The 21,096-nt window shown below is 49.2% G+C and overlaps 1 protein-coding gene and 1 pseudogene across 1 annotated transcript; one reads left to right on the top strand and one right to left on the bottom strand.

Annotated features, from left to right (window-relative positions):
* LOC123817990 overlaps positions 1-21,096 on the bottom strand; it is a 28,600-nt pseudogene that overhangs the window by 2,197 nt on the left and 5,307 nt on the right.
* Positions 10,465-15,977, top strand: LOC123817936 (GTPase IMAP family member 1-like). Its single transcript, XM_045837719.1, has 4 exons — positions 10,465-10,529; positions 10,889-10,941; positions 11,400-11,507; positions 14,741-15,977. The coding sequence occupies exons 1-4, from the start codon at positions 10,465-10,467 to the stop codon at positions 15,508-15,510; spliced, it is 996 nt and encodes a 331-aa protein (XP_045693675.1). The 3' UTR covers positions 15,511-15,977.

Below are 21,096 nucleotides of genomic sequence, written 5' to 3'. Positions count from 1 at the left end.
AAGCCAAGGAGGGGGGTGATTCAGGCCCTCCCTCCTTGCGAGCAGAGTACCTGGGCAGAAAGAAGGAGTGTCCCTTTACATGTCACATATGTAGCCATCCCGTCAGGGACTGTGACCCACAGAAACACAAAACACTTCACTTTACAATTTCAACTTTGTGTAGAAATCTAATGAAGCTTTCTAATTTTAAATTGATATGTTGAATCAGTGTAAATTGATATGATCTGACTTACAGCCAGAAAGTATTGATGGTTTTCTGGAATTACTATAAAAGTTCTTCATACCTAAATAATAATAATAATAATAATAATAATAATAGTAAAAATAGTAATAATAATAATTCATGCAGAATTACACTTTCTTAGTCACCCTTGGTTAGGCCTATGTGCTTCATGGGAAAGTTGCATGTTAATGACAGAAACCATAGCCTACCAACTGGAGGATGTTTTCAAAATAACTATCGCTCAGTTAAACACCAAATCATCTGCTTAGCTCTTTCCCCATTTCCCTTTAGTAAATCTCTGTTTCTCTTTAATGTGCCTTATGTAGGATCACTTAAGGATTTGGGGAACCCAGCCCAGGACCAGGCAAGACAAGAAACAACTGCACCCGAGCACCTGTCTCTCTGACAAAGACCCTCCAGCACGGCCTTTTAGTGAGACAGTGGCCTGTGGCAGGACCCTGTATCATACACAGCCATCGTCTCTGCTCAGAGTCCATGCCCACAGGGTCACACCAATGACATTAGAGACAGGAGTGATGACTGAATTTCCCTTTCAGAGAAATCATCACTGTCACCCAGGTCCTCAGACCAAAAGTCTAGGAATCTCCCTTGATTCCTCTCTTCCCTTTGCTTTCCAGATCCAGCCCACTGGCATGTTCTCTGGCCTCCACCCAAAATCTGACCGCTTCTCTCCATGTCGATCATCATACCAGCTCAACCTACATCACCATCCATACCTCAGCGGTCCCCTCACTGGCCTCTTTATTTCCAGTATGCCTCCTTCTGTCTATTCTGTAGTAGGAATGGTTTTTTAAAATATCTATCAAACAGAAGAGAGATTTGGCAGAACCCCCGTCTCTGGCTTGCACAAGATCAGTAGTGATTCCCCATCTTCCACACACTCTGTGAGGAAGCTGTTGCTAATCCAGGGAGTCACCAAATCACCCCTGAGGGTGAGTTTCCCACATCTGATAACACAGGAACACAGGATGGCTACCAACAAGGGGAATGTGGGTGGGAGTTTGGATCACTGTGCCATTAGCATCACAGTGGAAGACACCACCTAGGGACACCCTGAGGACATCAGGTGTCACCACACAGGGAGTGGAAAAATTGTGGAAGATGAAACAAAAGGCCACCACAGACCTGCTGCACCCCGGAGCAGTTTGCCAATGCTGAGGGCACGTGGGGATCTATGTGACAGGGTGCTGCTGTGGCAACAGGCTGTTCCCATCTGGGACATGAGCTTCTTTGGGATGCGGATCTGCAGCCCTGCTTATAAAGACTGAGTCCATTTCCCACCCCTTCAATCCAGGTAGGCTGGGTGACTCCTTCTGGACAAGTGGGCAACAGAAGTATGATGCCAGTGTGGGTCCTAAATGTGTGGATGTGGAGAGCTAGCTGTCTCCTTCTGCCCCACAGAGCCCTACAGCTGCCTTGGGAAGAGGCTGGACTCATCTGCTGGGTGATGAGGGACACAGGCCCACTTATCCCTGTCACCCTGGTCTGCCTGAGAGCTTGCTGACTAGCAGACACATCCATGAAGATTGGGATTGAGACATGTCCAATCTCAAATTATCCCAAACTACATTGTACTGGATATTGAGAGCATCATGCTAGATGAAATAAGTCACATGAAAAAAGGACAAGAACCATATGATTCCATTCATATGTGGGATATAAAATAGGAAGCCTCAAGTGAAAAAAAACACAAACTTATGGACATAAATAACAATATGGTGTTTACCAGAAGGAAAGGGAGGAGGGGCTAAGTGGAATAGGGTAAACAGGGTCAAATGTGTGGTGATGGGAGAAGACAAGGCTTTGAGTGCTGAATACATGATGTATTACACGGATGATGGATGATAGGATTGTACACGTGAACCTTACATAGTGTTATTAACCACTCTCACTCTAATACATTTAATCTAGAAAAAAGAAAATATTGTCCGATTAGGTACTGAACTACCACTTACCACCAGGTACATGAGCCAGTCTGCCTGAAAGGAGCCCAGCTAGCCCAGAACCAAGAACTGCCAATGAAATGAATGATGTTTCCAGGCCACTACATTGTGGTGTGGTTTGAAAACCACCACAAATTCAGCTGATGCAGTTACTTTCTATAGACAAGGGAGTAAAACGGGGTTTATGTGGGAAACAGAGTGAGCCAGTCTGGGAATTTGTTGGTTACAGTGAGGCCACCTGGAGCAGGGACCACAGGGACTTGAGTTAAATCTCCTTTACTCTCACATTCCTCCTTCCCACCCTCACGGGGACTGAAGAGAGGGGCAGAGAAACACACAGACAGGCTAAAGCGAGCCCTCCTGATGTGTGCACATGTTGGGAAGTAGGAGACAAGAACCCTCATCAAGCCTGGATCATTCAGGACACTGTAACCTCTCTTTCTCTGAGCAGTGATGCCACATCAGGAGGGGCCAGGGTGGAGGGTCAAAGAAAAAGAAAGAGCAAAGTCAATGAAGACAAAATGAGAAATGGAGTTGGGGGTATTTGGGTCTTGCTCAGTTGGGGACTAGGAGACAGGATGGAAAAGCCCCCACCAGGTCCCCTTCTTTAGCCTGGCCTGGGGAGCCCAAGGCCCCTCTCACCATGGCTGGTCCAGGGTTTGCTGATGCTGAAACTTGAGCTATGGAATGGAGCTGCCATTGTCATGTGAGTTCCTGTGGGTAAGAAACACAACTCATTTCAGGGAAATGGAGAGTAACTGCAAACCGAACCTCCTGCAGCCAGCAGTCCCTTCTTCTCCTAGACTGGCTACTTGACTTCTCCTCCTTCCCAGCACTTCTGCTCCTCTCCCCTGGTCAGTCTCCTTTTTGCTCCCTACTCTTCCTCTGCACAAACATACAGGCTTCAGGTGCTTCCTCAGCTCGGCTTCTGGGCACTGGACACCATTCCCCCATCCCCTCAGTAACTTGTTCTTCTAACCTCCATTTGAACTTTATCTGTAGCTTAGACCCTCCTCAGAGCTCTGAACTTTCATATGCCTCTCAGCCTCTCCACTGGTCAAGTTCTTGGGCATCTCACATAAAACTGTCCACGGGAAACCCTTGACCTCCCTACACTGCAGACAGTACTGCCTTCAGGTCACAGGATCATCCCATTCCTCACCACCATCGCCTGCCCTGTCCCAACCCCCAAGCCCCCACTGTTCAGCTGATGGCCTCAGCCTTCAGCCTAAGGCTCCTGCAGAGTGGTGGGGTCGCCTAGAGCTCATCTCTCCTCACTTTTGCTCATCTGTCCCATGGACTCGACCTCCAAAATGTGCAGACGTGTCCCTGCTCCCTCCTTCAGGCTGATCCAGGTCACTGGGACTGGTTTCCCTGTCATAGCCCCTAAGGGTTCATCTCATCCTCAGTCCCTCTTCACCTCTACAATCAGACAGTTTTTAAACTAAAACGTGTTTTTTTTCTCTCCAACGCCTCACCCCCAACCCCATCACCACTCACAGTACAGCTGTGCTGAGGTCCCCTCACTATTGGCTCTCCCAGTGTTCCCGGGGGGTCCCCATGGAGCTCAGATCTCAGTCAGGAGTTCTGCATCTGCTCTCTCTACTCTGCCCTGGTCAGTTGGAAGCTTCGTGACAATGGACTCTCCAGGGGAGTGTCCAGTCTTGTATTCCCTTATGACCTGGGGAAAGCGCAATGCTGGACACAGACTTGTTCGCAACACATATTTGTTAAATAAATAAATTGGTCAAAACTCCCTCTGCTTGTTGCTTCCTTGATGTCCAGCCAACATCTGTGAAAAAGGTCTTTCCTCAATCATCAACGCTCACTGTCACAGAAGCATGGTGTTACATTGTGAATATTTCATTTCCTCGCTGCCTACACAGGTTTGGGAGTGGGCAGAGCCGTTTCAAGAACTGGGAGTGGAGGGGACATTGCCTGGGACAGGCTGAAAATGCCAGTTGGGAAGGGCAGGCTCCTCTGATAGGAGCCTTCGAATACACACTTGAAATACTGTCAGAAAGACAGACATACTGTTTAAAGTAAGACCTGTGTGTCTTCATGCCTTAAGGATAGGGAGTAGAAAAACCCTTCTTGTAACTTGAGAAGAGGAATCCCAGTATTTTGCAAATCAGCTTTGGCCACAAAGTGGTTGTAGGTCCTGGGTGCAGGAGCCCGCCTCTGACACCTCCCAGCACTTCCCACCCACCAGCTGCCCTCAGAGCTGACTCTGCCCACTCACCTGCTCTGTCCTGAAAAGATTCAAGTTTATATATAATTTCCGTTAAGTGGTGAAGTGCATCACTTATTTGTACAAACATCCTCTGAGCAGCAAACCAGTAAGAGTGGCTAATTTGCAAGGCTCAGCCTTTACAGCAGATCACAGCCCAAAGTCAGTCAGCAGAGACAGGAAACAGAAAGCAAGGAGAAACCTGCACTGAGAGGAAGTCTGATGGGAGGTTTAACTCGGATCCCGGGGGAGGGGACTCTGATGCTCCACATCCCACATTTCCCTGATGCTCCCCCCTACACATACACAATCACCCATGTTTCTTTACCTGCAAAATCTGCGTCCTGCTCCTGTCTGTGACTTCGAAGTCTGAGCTGAGTGAGGACAGGGAGGACAAGGAGGAGGAGGAGGAGGAAGTGAGGGGAGGAGCTGTCCAAACTGGATCCTGTAAGAGGGCTCTGCACAGAAAGGCTCTCATTTCAAATTGGAGGAGAGTCTTGGCTATTTCCCCTCAGTTCCTTGCAGGGTTTTCTGGGACACCAAAAGTTGGCAGGTTCAATTCCTGGTCGGGGGACATACCTAGACTGCAGGTTCTATTCCTGACTACGGGGACAGTAAATTGATGCTTCTCTCACATGGATATTTATCTCTACCTAGCTTTCTCTCTTCCTTTCTCTCTCTCTCTCTAAAAAAATCAATGAAAACATAACCTTGAGTGATGATTTAAATAAAAGGGTCAATAAATAAATAAATTGAAGGAGTAATAAAGATCTTCTCAGACAAGTAAAAGCTAAAGGAGTTCATCACCAGCAAACCACAGTTACAAGAAATCAAAAGGGACTTATTTAAAAAGAAACTATCAAAAAACCCAACTCTTACAAATACTCAAATGGTGATAAACATGTACTCATCTAAAATCACTATAGATGTAAATGGATTAAGTGCCCCAAGCTAAAGACATGGGGCAGCTGAGTGGAAAAGAAAATAAGACTCATACACACTCTGTCCACAAGAGACCCACCTGAGGATGGAAGGCACACAGAGACAGAAAGTGGAGGGTAGAGGAAGATACTTCATGCAAATGAAAGGGAGCAAAAGAATCATCAACAAAATGAAAAGGCCACCGCCTGAATGGGAAAACAGTTACAAATCACAGAGCTGATAAGAGGCTAATGTCCAAACTTCATAAAGAATTCATACAACTCAGTTGCAAAAAGAAATCAGCAATTCAATTTGAATACATGGGCAGAAATTCTGAATAGACTTTGTATTAAAAAATGACATACAGATGACCAAGAGATCCAAAAAAGATGCTCAACATCGCTAATCACCAGGAAAATGCAAATCAACACCACAGTGAGATATCACTTTACAACCATTAGAATGGTTGGCTGCTACCAAAAAGACAAAAGTAATGAGCGTTGGTAGGACGTGCAGAAAAGAGAACTGTTATGCACTGGTAGTGGGAATGCAAGCTGGTGCGGTTACTGTGTATGGAGGCTCCTAAAAAGTTAAAAGTAGCTGGACTGGTCAGCATGGCTCGGCTGGATGGAGCATCTCCTGTAGCAGAGGATTGTGGGTTCCACCTGTAGTCAGGGAGCATGCTGATAGGGATTTATCAATGCTTCTCTCTTTTCTTAATGTTCCCCTTCTTCTTTCCCTAAAAACAATAAACACAAATGCCCTCAGGTGGTGATTTAAAAATTAAAAATAGAACTACCATATGATCTAGCATTTCCACTACTTGGTATGTAGCTACAGAAAACAAATATCTCTGCAGCATGACTTACAATAGCCAAGAAATGGAAGGAACCAAAGCATCCATATATGGAGGAATGGATGAGGAAATAGTGATGAATACGGAATAGTGTTTAGCCATAAAATTCCCCAAATATTTCCATTTTCAATGACATAGATGGATCTCAAGGGCATTTGTTAAGTGAAATTAAGTCAGACTGAGAAATCCAGATACTGTATGATCTCCTATGTGGGATATAGAAGAAACAAACAAACGAAAAACCCAAGCTCAAAGATCCAGAGAGTGGATTGGCTGTTCCCAGAGATGAGAGGTGATACAACTGGTTGCAGGGGATCAAAAGGTGAAAAATAAAATAAAATATAAAATAAACTGACCACACACTGTAACATGAGAACATGTATGCAAGGTTATGGGAAATATCCAAAATTGTTAGGAAAATGTTTACAAAACCAATTATTAAATCTACTAAAGAAGTAATGAATTTTATTTTACATAAACTACAATTTAATAAAGCTGGGAAATTGCAGGTCTTTAGGTATGTTGGACGTGACCAGGAGACTCAGTGGTGGGAGACCAATGGTAAAACAGGCTGCAGGTTGTCACACGGGCTCGTGTCAGTGCCTTTTACATGTGAGTTTGTACCTGTTCCTGTCTAGAGATGGAGTCCATGTACGCACAGTTGTTCATAATTCCCACCCAAGGACATTTCATTCATTTTAGACAGAGAGGAAGGAGTGTGGTGGAGAGAGAGAGAGAAATCACTGTGAGAGAGGGATTCCACTGGTCACCTCCCACACTCTGTAGAACCAGAAATGCACCCACAACCCTCTGGGGCATGGGATGGCCCTCCAACCAACTGAGAAACCCAGCCTGGGTTGTTGTTCTTTTTTCTCAATTTATTGATTGAAGGAGAGAGAGGGAGAGAGGCAGAGAAAAAGACAGAGAAACATCGATTGGGTGTTCCATGTACTTATACATCTCCTGTGTTACCTGACCAGAGGTAGAAACTGCAGCTCAGCGCACAGGGAACATGCTCCAACCAGCTGAGCTCCCCAGGGCTATTTCTGCACCTCTCCAAGTTCAAAGCCTCAAAGGCTTTGCAGTTGTGGTCTCAACAAGTTTCGATCTTGTACACATTTCCTGTTTTTTTTCACAGTTTGACATCTTTTCCAACACGAGTCTCACCTTCTCATGCACATAAACAGGTCTGCACCACTGCGGTGGAAATGACATGGTGAAGGGACCACAAAACTAACTTCACACCCATCACACCCCAGTCCCAGGAAGCCTGGGGTTGACCACCGCTGTCAGCCCATCTCTCAGGGTCTTCTCCCAGACTTAGGAGTCTGAGCCTCGAGGATGAGAGGTCTCAACCCATCTCTGGAAGGCAGACAGAGATGAGGATGAACTAGGGTGACCGTCCAGACACTGCATCCCAGAGAGGCTGAGGCTGAGGTGGCCACAGGGGCTGACCTGAGAGCCCCAGGTGAAGTCAGGGACAGCCTACAGGCCACCCCCACTCCTGACAGTCATGAAGCTGCTGTAAGGATTTGTTTTCAAGTGAATGGAGAAGAAAAAATGCATGATGATCTTTCTAGATTTAGAAAAGCACTTGACAAAACTGAGCACCCTTTCAAAATAAATCTAGGAAGGGAGAAAAACTTCCACAACCTGCTAAAAGGCATCTACAAAGATCCCACAGCTGGTACCTACTCGGTGATGATGGACTGAAAGCTCTCCCGAAGATGAGGAATAAGACAGAGAGGCCTGCTCCTGCCACTTCATTCCCACTCTTCACAGGAGGGTCTGACCAGGGCCATTAGGCAGAAAAGACACAGTTCCAGACGAAAAGGGGTCAGCATCCCTCAGTCAGTCTAAAGGATGCATCACATTCACAATGTAAAAGATAAAAGTTATTTCATCATCTCAATAAATAAAGAAAAAGCATTGCACAAAATCTAATAGCCTTTCATAATAAAAACTCTTAACACGCTAGGCACAAACAAAGCCCATATGTGACAAGCCCACAGCTAAGATCATTGAAAGTAAAAAGCTGAAAGCTTTTCTTCCAAGTTCAGGAACAATACAAGGATGCTCACTCTCACCACCTTTCTTCCACATCCTACTGGAAGTCCTGGTCGGAGCAATTAGGCATGAGGAAAATAAAAGCCATCCAAATCAAAACCAAAAAATGTAAAATGGTCTCTATTTGCAAGTGACATAATGTTATGTAGATAAAATCCTAAAGAAACCACCAAAAAGAAACTGTGAGAAATAATAAGCACATTCAGTAAATTTGCAGGACACAAAATCAATACACAAATACAAAAAATTCAGTTGCATTTTCATACACTAATAATGATTTATCACAGAGAACTTAAAAAAAGAGAAATTAAGAAATAATCCCAAATATAATAACATCATAAAGAATAAAATATGAAGAAGTAAATTTAAGTTGAAAGAGGAGCTGAAAGACCTGTATATTGAAAACTATTAGATATTGCTAAAAGAAATTGAGGAAGAAACAAATAAATGGAAAGCTATTTTGTGCTTATGGATTGGGGAAAACGAATATTTTTCAAATGTCCACACAACTCAGAACAATCTACAGATTCAACACAATTCCTGTCAAAATTCCAATGACATTTTCCACAGAAATAGAAAGAAATCCTAAAATTTTTATAGAAACTCAAAAGATGCTGAATAACCAAAGCAGTCTTAAGACAGAATAAGAAAGTTGGAGGTATCACATATCCTGGTTTCAAACTATATTAGAAAGTTACACTAATCAAAAAATGATGGTATTGTCACAAAAACAGACACATACATCAACAGGGGAAAGACAGAGACCCAGAAATCAATGGTCAATTAATTGACAACAAATGAGTCAAGAATATACAATGGGAAAAGGAGAGTTTCTTCAATGAACGGTGCTGTGAAATGGGACAACCATGTGAAAAAGAAGAAAGCTGGACTCCAGTCTGACACCATACAGAAAAGTCAATTCCAATGGACTAAGGTCTGAAAATATGACCTGAAACTATAAACCTCCTAAGAGAAAACAAAGGGTATAAGCTCCTTGACATCAGTCTTGGTCATCATTGTTCAGATCTGACCCCAAAAGCAAGGAAACAGAAGCAAAAACAAGTAAGTGGGACAACATCAAATTAATAAGCTTCTGCAGAGCAAAGGAAGCCACCCACACAATGAAAAGGCAATCTACAGAATGGGAGAAAACATTTGCCAGTCATGTATCTGATCCGGGATTAACATGCAAAATATATGGGGAACCCCTATACCTCAGTAGCAGAAACCAAACAATCCCTTTTTTAAAAATGGGGCAGACAGACTGAATAGACATCTTTTCAAAAAAGACATGTAAATGGCCAACAGAACATGGTGCTCGAGATCACTAATTATCAGGGAAATGCGAATCAAAACCACAATGAGACAGCACCTCACTCCTGTTAGAATGCCCATTGTCAAAAACACAAGAAATAACAAGTGTTGGTGAGGGACATGGGGGGAAGGGAACCCTTGTGCACTGTCCGTGGGAATGGAAAGTGGGGCAGCCACTCTGGAAAACAGCACGGAGTCACCAAACAACTGAGAACGGCACCGCCACCTGGTCCACAAGGACGCCATCCACTGGGAACAAGCACAGGACCCCACAGAGGCCTCGGCACCTCCCTGCTCACTGCAGGGTTACTCATGGCAGCCAGGGTGTGGGGACCAATGAAGGTCCTGTGTAGGGACCCATGGACAAAGGTCACATGAGAATTACGAGGGACAGAATGTGCAGGACGGGGCAGAAGTGGGTTTAGGGTGGTGAGTACAGAAACAGTATTTAATGAATAATGATACAGGATTAACCTCTATTTTGCATACTCACAAAAAAGTAAACCTACTTTTGCCCACCCGTATGTGTGTGTGTGATCAGCCATGAGAATCAGAAGGACATCTTTCCACTTGCAGACGGACCTGGAGGGCATTTGCTAAGTGAAGTTACTCAGACACGGTAATAAACACTGTTTGGTATCACTTTCAATGCGGGATTTTAAAAACCCAAACTCTCAGAGACGAGAGCAGTCTGGCTGCTAGCAGGGGCAGGCAGGTGGGGAATGGGAGGACGGTGGTCAGACTGCACAACGGCCACTTAGCGATGAGTTAGTTCTGGGGATGAAATACACTGCACGGGGACTGGAGTTAATGACACTGTGTTCTGTCCCTGGAAGTTGCTAGGAGAGCAGATCTTCAGTGTTGTCACCACAGAATGGAAACAGGAATCATGGGAAGTGGTGCAGGTGGTAGCACCCCAATGATCACTATGGTGGTGATCGTCTTTGCCGACAGGTAAATGCACAAACCAGCACGCTCTGTACTTTAAACTTCCACAACATTACATGTCAATCACATCTCAGTAGAGCTGGGGGAGTGGGGTGGACAGTAGGTGGGTTCAGCGGGTGTTGGGTTCTTCATTATCAATGATGAGCTGGCATTAATGGGCCGAAATCAGACCCCAGCCCATGAGCTTCAGATGAAGTCAAAGCCCTCACCATCTATGGGCAATGTCACCTCCAGGGAGTCTCAGTGAGTCTGGCCCTGTCACATCTTGTCCCTGACCTGCCCAGGCCCAGGCCCCGAACCCCCATAACCCTGGGGCAGCCTTCCTCCCTCTACACCAAACCTGTCTGCTTCCTCACCTTCCTCAGGTCTCCTGGCCCCCTGGCGGGAGACACCTGCAGAGGGGCTGGGGCGGCTCTGGGTGAGAGTGCTCCTCCCCTCCCTGCGGCCCTCTGCTGGACGTTGGGAAAAGCCTTCCTTTCTGTTGAGAATCCAGAGACCCTGCCCAGGGCGTTCCTGGCAGACAGGGTCGCCTTTGTGGCACTGGCCCAAGGAAGGAGGCTCTGGAGAGGGCATTTTATAGGAAAATGCCTAGCAAAGCAAAAGCAGTTAGGACTCGTGGTCAAGGCTAGAAGTGAATACAGGCCTCAGAACCTTACATGCTCTTGTCCCCTGAGGTTACTGCCCCTGGGGGAACAAGCTGTTGGTGTCACAGGGACTTTCAGAGAACACCACCATGGACCACAGCGTAATTTCCCAGTGGGAACTCAGCCTCCCCACTCCCTCAGTTAAGAGTGTTCCTGTCTCTTTAAGTTGTCACCCCGGGCCCCATACCCACCCCACCCCTGGGCTTCCTGCTCTCTGAGATCTGAGAGGCAGGACACTTCCCCTGGTACCAGGAGGAACAGCCTGCCACACTCAAACCGGAGGACAGCCATTGGTCTGTTGGTCCGGCGCTTCTTGGACTGTTGCCTCCCTGCAGGAAAGGTGAGCCCCCAGGAAGATGGTGCCCCAGGGGAGGAGGGCTGTGAGGATGGGGAGGAATGCAGTGTGGGCAGGAGGCTCCCTGAGTGAGTGGTTCTGGGCCAGAGGGCGGATGGAAGGGGCTCGGGACCCAGACATTCAGGACGCCCTGAGTCCCACACAGAGCAGGTTATGGCCCAGATCCCCCAGCCCTGACGCCCACAGGACCAACCCTCTCCCAAGGGCTCCCCCCCAAGGAGGGAGGGGGTCGGCTCGCTCTCCTACAGGGACCAAAACTCCCTTGAGATGGCAGCACACTCTCCCCACGTGCGTATTCGCATGGGCAAGAGATTTCTGAGGACAGGGCAGCAAGTCTGCCCTGAGAACAGGAGACAAAGGGACAGTGGTGTGGGCCCCGGGCTGAACCGCCCAGAACACTGCACTCTGCTCCCAGTTGTCCACATGGGGTCTTGCTGGAGGAGGCGGCCAAGGTCGTGAACTTGGTCTTCACACCCTTGCCCTAACTCTGCCCCTAGACACTGCTCCCAACCCGAGCTGCCAGGGTGTGGGGGCAGCTGAGCCCCTGAGCTCCCCCTGCTCCCAGCAGGACGAGGGGCTGGACTGGGGAGACTGACCCAGAGACCCAGGTCCAGACTGAGCGCCTTGGAGTCACCGGTGGGCGGGGGCGCGGGGCTGCTTATGTTCTGACAGTACGGACATGTGAACCAAACCCGCTGAGAAATGCACCTTTCCCAGAGTCCCCTCGATAATGCCCAAACACAGGGGGGGTCAGAAGCCCTGGACCAGGTGAGCACACCTGCCCCGAGGAGGTCTGACACACAGGGCCCTGCGTGCTTTCCGTTCTCCAGGGACCCCGTGTGTCCTGCAGCCCAGAGGTCAGGTGTCTGGAACTGCAGAGAACTTTCCAAATCCCACCCCAGACTCTGGGAAGTTCTGAAGGGCCCACCCTCGGGTCCTGGGTGGTCCCTGTACCTTCTCTTCTCCATCTTGGACCAGGACCCTTTGCTTTCACTAAATTTCTGGTCTTTGCTCTGAATCTGTGGCTCTTTCTCCAGGTCTGCTCTGCTGCCATCCATGGGAGTGTGTTGATTCATAAGGTGGGGCTGGGGGGGTGGTGATGTGAACAGTAGTGTCGGCTTGGAGGGGGGCAGGGAGCCGTGCACCAGCAGAAATGCCAGCGCCTTTGGACTCAGGACCAGGCGATTGGTCATCAAAGTCCTTTCCCCAGAGACAAGTCCTCCTTCTCTTGGCTTTTCCTAATGTGGTGCCACCAGGAGAGAATGAAGTCACCTGCAGTCACCAGGTGGGATTAGACAGGGACTGTGAAGCGAGGACAGGGCTCAGACAGGGTGTGGGGGCAGCTGAAAGTCGGCTGGGAAAAGCCTGACATCTGCTCTCTTGGGGGGGGCAACCCAGTGAGGGGGTCACTGACCTGAGGCTGGAGAGGACACTGAGGACAGAGGGGGCGCTGTGCTCGGGGACTCGGTGATCACAGAAGGTTCCATCCAGTTACTGATGCCTGAGTGGCTGGAACCACCTGACTTGGAGAAGCCACGTCTTTGGGGGCAGGAGGTCAGGAGTCAGAGGGCAGTGGCCCAGGCTCTCAGGGACACCGATCCCATCAGACACACTGAGGCAGGACAAGGAATTGGCTTCCTGAGAGCAGAGTCACAGGCTCTCCAGGTCACCTGGGACATACAATTCTTTTCCGGTTTCCATAACTCCAATTCCAGTTCCCATCCTGTGTGTCTCCCAGCCAACCCCAGTAAGTGGTTCCCACAGTCCCTGAGCCTCTCGTCTGGTCTCCCAGTTTCCCAAAGACTCCTGGGAAAATGTAGCATCCACAGCTTTGGTCCCCAACACAGAGCTACCTGGGAGAAATTAGCATCTGAAGCCTGGTCACTGACCTGAGTCACTGTCACAACCTCCCCTCAGCCTTTCGCCCTCGTCGGCCCTGAACAGACAGACCGAGCTCAGCAAACCTCTCCCAGCGTCAGCCCCCCTGCCCGGCCCTTCCAGTGTTGCTCCCTCAGGTCCCATGTTCGGGGGGGGGGGGGCGGGGACCACGACTGTGTCACTGTGCTGTCAGCAGCTCTTGGAGGTAGTTGTACCACTTTAATGAACCAATTGTGTTTGGGACTCTTCCAGCTAAGCATGGGAGGACGGACGATGGTGCAAGGTAAGAAAAAGGCCCGGGGTAAGAGCCCGTCTCCCACTGGGAACTTGCCCCCAGGTGTGAGCTCTGGGTGATGATGGAAATGGGTGACCTCAGGACTGAACAGACAGGCCCTGAAGGGCACCCTGAGGTGTCAGGGGCGACACAGCAAGAGTCCTGGGACATGCACTGTAGCTGTGTCCCTACCCCTGCCCAGCTGGGAGGCACTAACTTCTTTCATGGCCTGCGCCACCCCCCCCACCAGTGCCAAAGTGTAAAATGCAGACACTAACCCCACCTGACCCCACAGAGGAGGGTGGAGAGGGCATCAGCTCCTGCATTAGAGGGGGTCACGCACCAGGTAGAGGGTTAGAGACCCAGGGTGGAGGGGCAGACAGGTGTCTTATTAGTAGGCAGCAGGGTTCAGAGAGAGGGATGGGGAGAGGGGAGAGGAGGGAGAGAGGGAGAGGAGGAGGAGGGAAAGAAGTGATGTCACTAACCCCCAACACCCCCAGGAGGAAACAACACCACACTATTATTCCCAATTTTGCACAAAGCTTTAACACTTAGATGAAGCAACTTCCAAGGTGGCACAGCCGGCCCATGGCGGGGCTGTGAGGCAAGCCCGGGGTGTCTGGGACTCCACACAGCCCTTCAGGCCCAGGCCCACTGCCCGCTGCTGCCCTCTTCCCTGGGCTGGACCCTGGGGGACTGTGGCAGAGGCCACTGATGCTGCCCAGCAGGGACAGCTCTGCACCATGGGGACGACCAGGGATGATGCAGGGGAGGCCGTGACTGGGACTAGAGAGGGGTGTCCCCTAGAGGAATGCCCACCAGGTGGTGAGCATCTACAGGTGCTGGTGGTGAAGCTGAGAGGACAGGAGTGGAGGGTGAAGGTCCCCTGGGGCAGGGACAGCTCTGACCGATAACCAAGCAGTAAGGGTTTGCTTGGACAGCAGAGCTGAAACGCTGTTGTTCTCCTCTGTTACAATGGCTGTGGGGGTTGGGGGTGGGGGGACCAGGTAACCAGGATACCTAGTTGCTTTAGGGTCTGGAAGCTCACAGACCACCTGTCCTCCAGGTTCTGAAGACAGCACGTGGGGCCTGCAGGAGCGCAAGCTGAGGCTCATCCTGGCAGGGAGGACAGGGGCAGGGAAGAGTGCCACTGGGAACAGCATCCTGGGCCAGAACTGCTTCTTCTCCAGGCTCGGGGCCACCTCGGTGACCACAACGTGTGAGGTGGGGAGATGCAGTTGGGGTGAGTTGCAGGTGGAAGTCATGGACACCCCAGACCTTTTCAGCTCCCAAGTCCCCAAGACAGATCCGGGATTCCAGGAGCGGGCGCGCTGCTACCTGCTGTCGGCACCAGGGCCCCACGCAGTGATCCTGGTGACTCAGCTGGGCCGCTTCACGGCGCAAGACCAGCAGGCCCTGAGCGCGCTCAAGGACCTGTTCGGGGACCGCGTGACGGCGCGCACCATCGTGCTGTTCACACGCAAGGAGGACCTGGCCGGGGGCTCGGTGCAGGAGTTCGTGCGTGACACGGACAACCGCGCACTGCGGAGGCTGGTGGCCGAGTGCGGGGGCCGCGTGTGCGCCTTCAACAACCGGGCGGTGGGCACGGAGCAGGAAGACCAGGTGAAGGAGCTGCTGGGGCTGGTGAAGTGCCTGGTGGGCGCCCACTCCGGTGTCCCCTTCACCAACGACGTGTACCACCTGGCACAGGACCTCGCCAGGAGAAACATGGACCAGGAGGAGCAGGAGCGCCGAGTGGCCAAGAAACTGCAGGACCGCCAGTTGGGCTGGTGGAGATGGCTGTTCGGGGTGCAGGGTGGCAGACAGAGAAGATGATCCAGGGCCCTGCTGCTGGGCACCCGTGGTCAAGGTCTGGCTGCTGCTCACCAGACACCAGCCTGAGGCCCAGGTTGGTCCTGAGTGACAAGCTGTAAACAGGACTGCGACTGGCCAGCTGACAGTCATACTCATCTCTGGTGTCTGTGCCTCCAGGGACTGCAGGCTTTGCTTGCATCCCTCACCTGGCAGTAATCTACCAATGACAAGGTCCTACCAGGGCCCACTGCCCACCTCCCCACATCCATGCCCCTGTGACCTGGCTTCTCTGGGCTCCTTTCCTACTTAAGCCAAGTAACTGTTGTTGCTTTGCCTGGTTTCCACTGACCTCAAGCTGCTGTCCCATGTTATTGAATCAGCCCCAGTGTCCCCACCAGACCAAGTATGGGAACCCACACAAACCCTCAGCCCATTCCCATTTGTTTCAGTTGACCATGAATTGAATGAATAAATGCACTGGATGTTCACATCGTGTTGTCCGACATCAGTATTTGTAGGTGTCAGTTCATCTGCCTGACACTCACAGTGAACAAAGGCACTGCTCTGTCATCCCCGACCCCCACCTGCAAAACCACACTCACACCCAAGTGCAGAAAGACACACACACCCACTAGGGTGTGTGCCCACAGGAAGAGAGACCCTGAAGAACTGTCCCTCTGTCACTGCAGGGGACATCTCCCCGGGGGAGTCTGTGTCACTATCAGACCCCTTAGCAACTTGAATGCAGAGGCTGCTGAAGCCCAAGGGAAACTTGAACTAGAGACTCAAGTCCCTGGGAGCCACAGAGACTCTGTAGAAAGTCTGCTTCCCCAGAGGACTTTTCTCACTGCCTGGCACACTCATAGGGTGGGGGTGTGCTTTTCCACTCTGGGGTGAAGCTGAAAGAATTAAGAGGGTTGGAGATTTGTATTTCAATCTCCTAATAAAGGACAGACAGGCCTTGGTGGCCTGAGCACTGGTGACACCATGGTGGGCAAAGCGTCTTCCATGCTGTGCCATGCAGATCCGGGAGGGTCAGCTCCAGGCCCAGGTGAAAATGAGCCAGGTTAGCCAGCTCATCTCTGCACCCACGCTTGCTCTGTCCCCGGGGTCTCCACCCTCACACACAAACTCAAGCTCACCCCTGGATCCTGCTGGGTCCCTATGGTGTCCTCTGCCCGGTGCTTCACAGACAGTAGGTCCAGGTCACTGATGCCCTCACATCACTGAAGGGACAGGTCAAAGGGGAAATAATCTGCAACAGCTGAGCACGAAGTGGAGCCAGAGGCCCACATGCCCCACCTGGAGCCACAGCAAACACGAACGGGAACCCAACACCAAGGCCGAGACTCACACTTCCTCTGCTGCCACCATCACTCTGCTTCCAGGGTCCTGCACAGATCCCTAGCAGGGGGGCCCTGTTGGGGAATCTGGATTCTGGATTCTTTGTCCACTTTCCAATATCCTTTCAAAGGAACAAACAGGGAAAGGCTACCATTGTCCCTTTGCTGAGATGGGAGATGGTCAGTGGTAAACAAATGAGAAAGAAAGAAAAGAAAAGTGTCCAGTGGGAGCAACAAAACACGTGATTCTTGCCCTTTGGTTGGGGAGGGATGAGCCCAGAGGTCCCCCAGGGACAGCGATAGAACTGCTGGGATGCGGGGAGGAGCCCCCAGGGGTTTCCTTACACAGAATACAGTCTGGTCTTGCCTTAAACCGAGCCTGACTGTCTTATAGCTGGAGCATTTGATAATTTACATCTAACACAACTACTGATATGGTTGGGTTTCAATTCATCCTTTTGCTACTTGTTTCTGTTGTCCCATCTGTCCTTTATTTCCCTTTTGTCAGCCTTTCTAGTGAATTTTAAAATTTCCCTTTATTTCATCAACTGCTTTATTAGCCACACCTCATGTCATTTTCCCAGTGGTTGCTCCGTGATTGACAGTATGCACCTTTAGCCTACATTCTACCTCCAGTGAACAGTCCATCACAGCACAAGTCCTGTGAGATCTCTGCAACATCCTACCATTGCTTCCTCCCTCCCCATTTATGCATTATTGTTGTCGTACCTTTTACAGTTGCATAAAATATAACCTCAACCAGCCCTTGAGTGCTGGCCTGAGAAGCAAAGGGTCGCTGGTTCAGTTCCCAGTCAGGGCACGTGCCTGGGTTTCTGGTCAGGTCCCCAGTTGGAGGCATGTGAGACGCAGCCACACATTCATGTTTCTCTCCTGCTCTTCACCTTTCTTTCCCCTCTCTCTAAAAATAAATAAATAAAATCTTTTTAAAAAACACTTTTAAATGGAGAGACGGTAAAAGAAATTATTACTTTGGTCCTGGAAAGCTTTGTAGAATAATGATAATAAAAGACCAAAACACTTTTACAGCATACTGAACATAAAAGATCTCACATGAAGGCATCAAACAGTTGCCCAAACAAGAAAGACAGTTTTAATAATACAAAACAATAACTGATTTAAATTTGCAGAATTGCAAGTTTTTTTACAATTGACAGTATGTATTTGAATGCTATGTATAAAGTTTCAACCATAAACACTGAAAGGCCCAACAAAGAGGGAGGACCGCACTGGCCAGCATCCACTGGCAACGTCCAGCGGAACATCAGCTTCCCAACGATGCTGACTCCAGAGCACCTGGTTCTCTCCAGCCACAGAGAAAAGAAATAAAAGCTCTGGATCTGCCCAGTGGCTTCATTGGTTGGAGCATCGTCCTGTACACCAGAAGATTTTGGGTTTGGTCCCCAGTGGGCACATAGGGGAGGCAACAGATGGATGCTTTCTCTCTCTCTCTCTCTCCCCCACAACTTCCACTCTCTCTAAAATCAATAAGCACATAATCAGGTGAGGAATTTTATTTTTAATGATCTGAATCCTAAGTCACAGAGAGATAATGGCTGAAACATCCATATAGATTTCCCCTCCCTGCTGAGAATCCAACATTGCTGCTTTCGGTCAGGGAGGAAAACAAAAGAAAAAAAATGAGAAGGAAGAGATAAACAATGTCCCTTCATTGACTGAAATGAAGGACACAGACAAAGCAAACAAGAGGGCTGAGGAAATTACATTTTCTGTCTCAGTGCTCTAAGGAGCCCCCGTGACCCAGGAGGTGTCTGGACAGGGTGCGTGTCCTGAGGACCCTAGGGGGAATGGCACCTCGATTGACCTTCTTCTCTTCCTTTGCCCTTCCAAACAGATTCCAGCAGGGATTTGTCTCATTGTAGATTCCTCTTCTCCCAGTGTTGTCATTTTTCACCTCCTCCCTCTGATGTTGTCCCCTCCAGACTCCCACAAGAGGTGACGCTGCTCCCAGGGAGGACTTGGGGTGAGTCTGGTGGTCCAGCCCTGCTCCAGCAAGTCTCCATCATATTCCTCCTCTTCCTCCTCTTTCCTCAGGCCAACCCTCTTTCTCCCCTCCCCGCCTGCCACCTGCCAGACCCTCCCAAGTGTTCTTCTTTAGAGCTGTAGAGGGAGTGAGGTATAAGACATCTGCCCTATAAATATTATTTGTATTGTGTGTCTTAAAGAATTCCCAAAATCTATGAAGAATGTTGTAAACTCGGGGAGGAAAATTCAACATGTGCTATAGGTTTGTTCAACTCTTTTGAACCTGTCAGATGAGAAATTGAATCGCCCTTTGGCACCAGTCCCTCACGGTGGGAGCATCTGCTTCAGACTGCAGGGGCAGACCCTGATGGGGACTGATTACCAACGGGCCAATGAAGAACATTCCCTGGCCCCTTCCCTGTGATGCAAGAACACAGCAGGACCAACTGTGGCGCCACGTGTAGGACAGAGGAGTCAGCACAGCTGGATAGTCCACGTGAGAATTCACTTTCTAGCTGACCTTCCTATGGAAACGTCTCCATCTCATCCAAGACACCCATAGGACTCACCTGTTTGACACTGGTGTGCTTGGAACAAAGTGTTCATTTTCTTTCCTCCCCAGTTTGTACCAAGTCCCTGGTGTCCACCAGACCCTCACAAAATATTTCTCCCCTCACCCCTTGGAGAGTTGGTGAACCAATTTGGCTCATGGAATACTTCCACAGCACCAAGTCCTTGCTGCTCTTAGAAGAACTTTCTGAGCTCCTCCCCCCTGGTGCTTCCCTCTGGGATCTCAGGCATGTGCCACTGTCCTCTGTCCGTCATGTCCAGGTCACCCAGACCTGCAATTCAGTTCTGTCTCTGGCCCCACAGGAACAGCACGTATGGAACTTTCTGCAGCCTTTAGCTTCATCACTGAGATTTTGGAAGTCACAGGCAGGGGTCCCCCAGGCAGCACCAGGCATTACTGTACCAAGCTGATGGCTTTCCATCTGGAAGCAGGGAAGGGCTTATCCTACAACCCAAGAGGGAGAGACACTTCATAAATTATCCCCCTCTGCCAAAGCCAAAGCAGTTGGTATCTTTCAGGATGTGAAATCATTTCTTACCATTATGTTTACTTTTCACAAAGGAATGAGACCATCCTCTCTCCATTTTGGCCAGTGGTGACTGGACCTGACCTGCACTGTGGTCCCTTGGTTCATTCTCTGGGCAGACCACCGAAGTTCCCTTTAGGCGTGTGACCACCAGGACATTACTGTTGAACACGAAAATGTGCTTTGGGAAATCCTAGAAATTACTTGGATAGGTATCTCCAGGAGAGAAGGGATAGATTTCAACTACTGTTATCCATATATTAAAGGGATCTCATTTGTAACGAAGAAATGTGCACAGGTCTCAGAAACCTTGGTTACACGTCATTTCTCCGGGCACCTTATGAGCGAATCCAAGAAGAATGTGGTGGTTGATGGGCAGAGGGGTTAAGAACAAGGAGAGACCTCTTAGGGGGTAGACACACCAAGCTCCAAAGTCATCCTGAGCTTTTAGCAAAAAGTGAAATTTACCCCTGTGCTCTTAGAAGTTTTGGTGGTGTTTCCTAAGGTAAAAGATTTCCCATTTGTACAAATATGAGAGAAGAGAAAAGTTTTATTATAGTAACAGCAAGCAAACAATTCAGGGAGTGGGACAGCAGTGTGGGGACACCCCTCCCAGCAGGGAGTCATCAGGGTGCAAGGAGATGGAGGTGAGGTGGCAACAGCTGGCTTCCCAAGAAAAGGAGAGAACTAGTCATTCAGCAACATGCTCTTGTTGAGGGCTGGTCACAGAGTCTACATGAACATCTGAATACTCCAAATGATGCTCTCTAGCCTGTTTAATTTGTGTCATTTGTCCTTTCTGGCATTTCACTTCACTGAGTTCTCAGGGATCTGTCTTCAGACAGGTCTTTGTTCTTCAGTGGGCCATGCATAAGGAAGAATTTGAGTCCTTCCATAAAAATGTAATTCAACAAGTTTATGCTCATCAAGAAAGGATTCTATAAGCATCTCTATCTATAGATTACTTAACACAAAGAATTGATTTCACTAACCACATGAGTAAAATAGCTCTTGAGGTCGTAGAGGCAAGAATAAGGAGTAGAAGCCACAGACAGAAATTATCTGCCAATCTAGAAAGAATCTGGAGGAGAAAGAGTTACTAGCGATAAATAGAGCAAGCTTGATGTCACCAACTTTTGGTCTCCTACATTCCTTTTCTCTGT

The sequence above is a fragment of the Phyllostomus hastatus genome, unplaced genomic scaffold (assembly GCF_019186645.2).
Source record: "Phyllostomus hastatus isolate PE091 unplaced genomic scaffold, TTU_PhHast_1.1 phas_contig_244, whole genome shotgun sequence".
In the NCBI taxonomy this organism is placed as follows: Eukaryota; Metazoa; Chordata; class Mammalia; order Chiroptera; family Phyllostomidae; genus Phyllostomus; species Phyllostomus hastatus.
The sequence above is the reverse complement of the archived record's forward strand: the minus strand, read 5'-3'. Positions and strand labels throughout refer to the sequence as shown.

Coding starts and splice junctions, on each gene's coding strand:
- LOC123817936 (XM_045837719.1), top strand. CDS start 10,465: ATGGGAAGTGGTGCAGGTGGTAGCACCCCAATGATCACTATGGTGGTG. Junction 10,942..11,399: donor AGGGGCTGGGGCGGCTCTGG/GTGAGAGTGCTC, acceptor TCTGAGAGGCAG/GACACTTCCCCTGGTACCAG. Junction 11,508..14,740: donor GTTGCCTCCCTGCAGGAAAG/GTGAGCCCCCAG, acceptor CCTGTCCTCCAG/GTTCTGAAGACAGCACGTGG.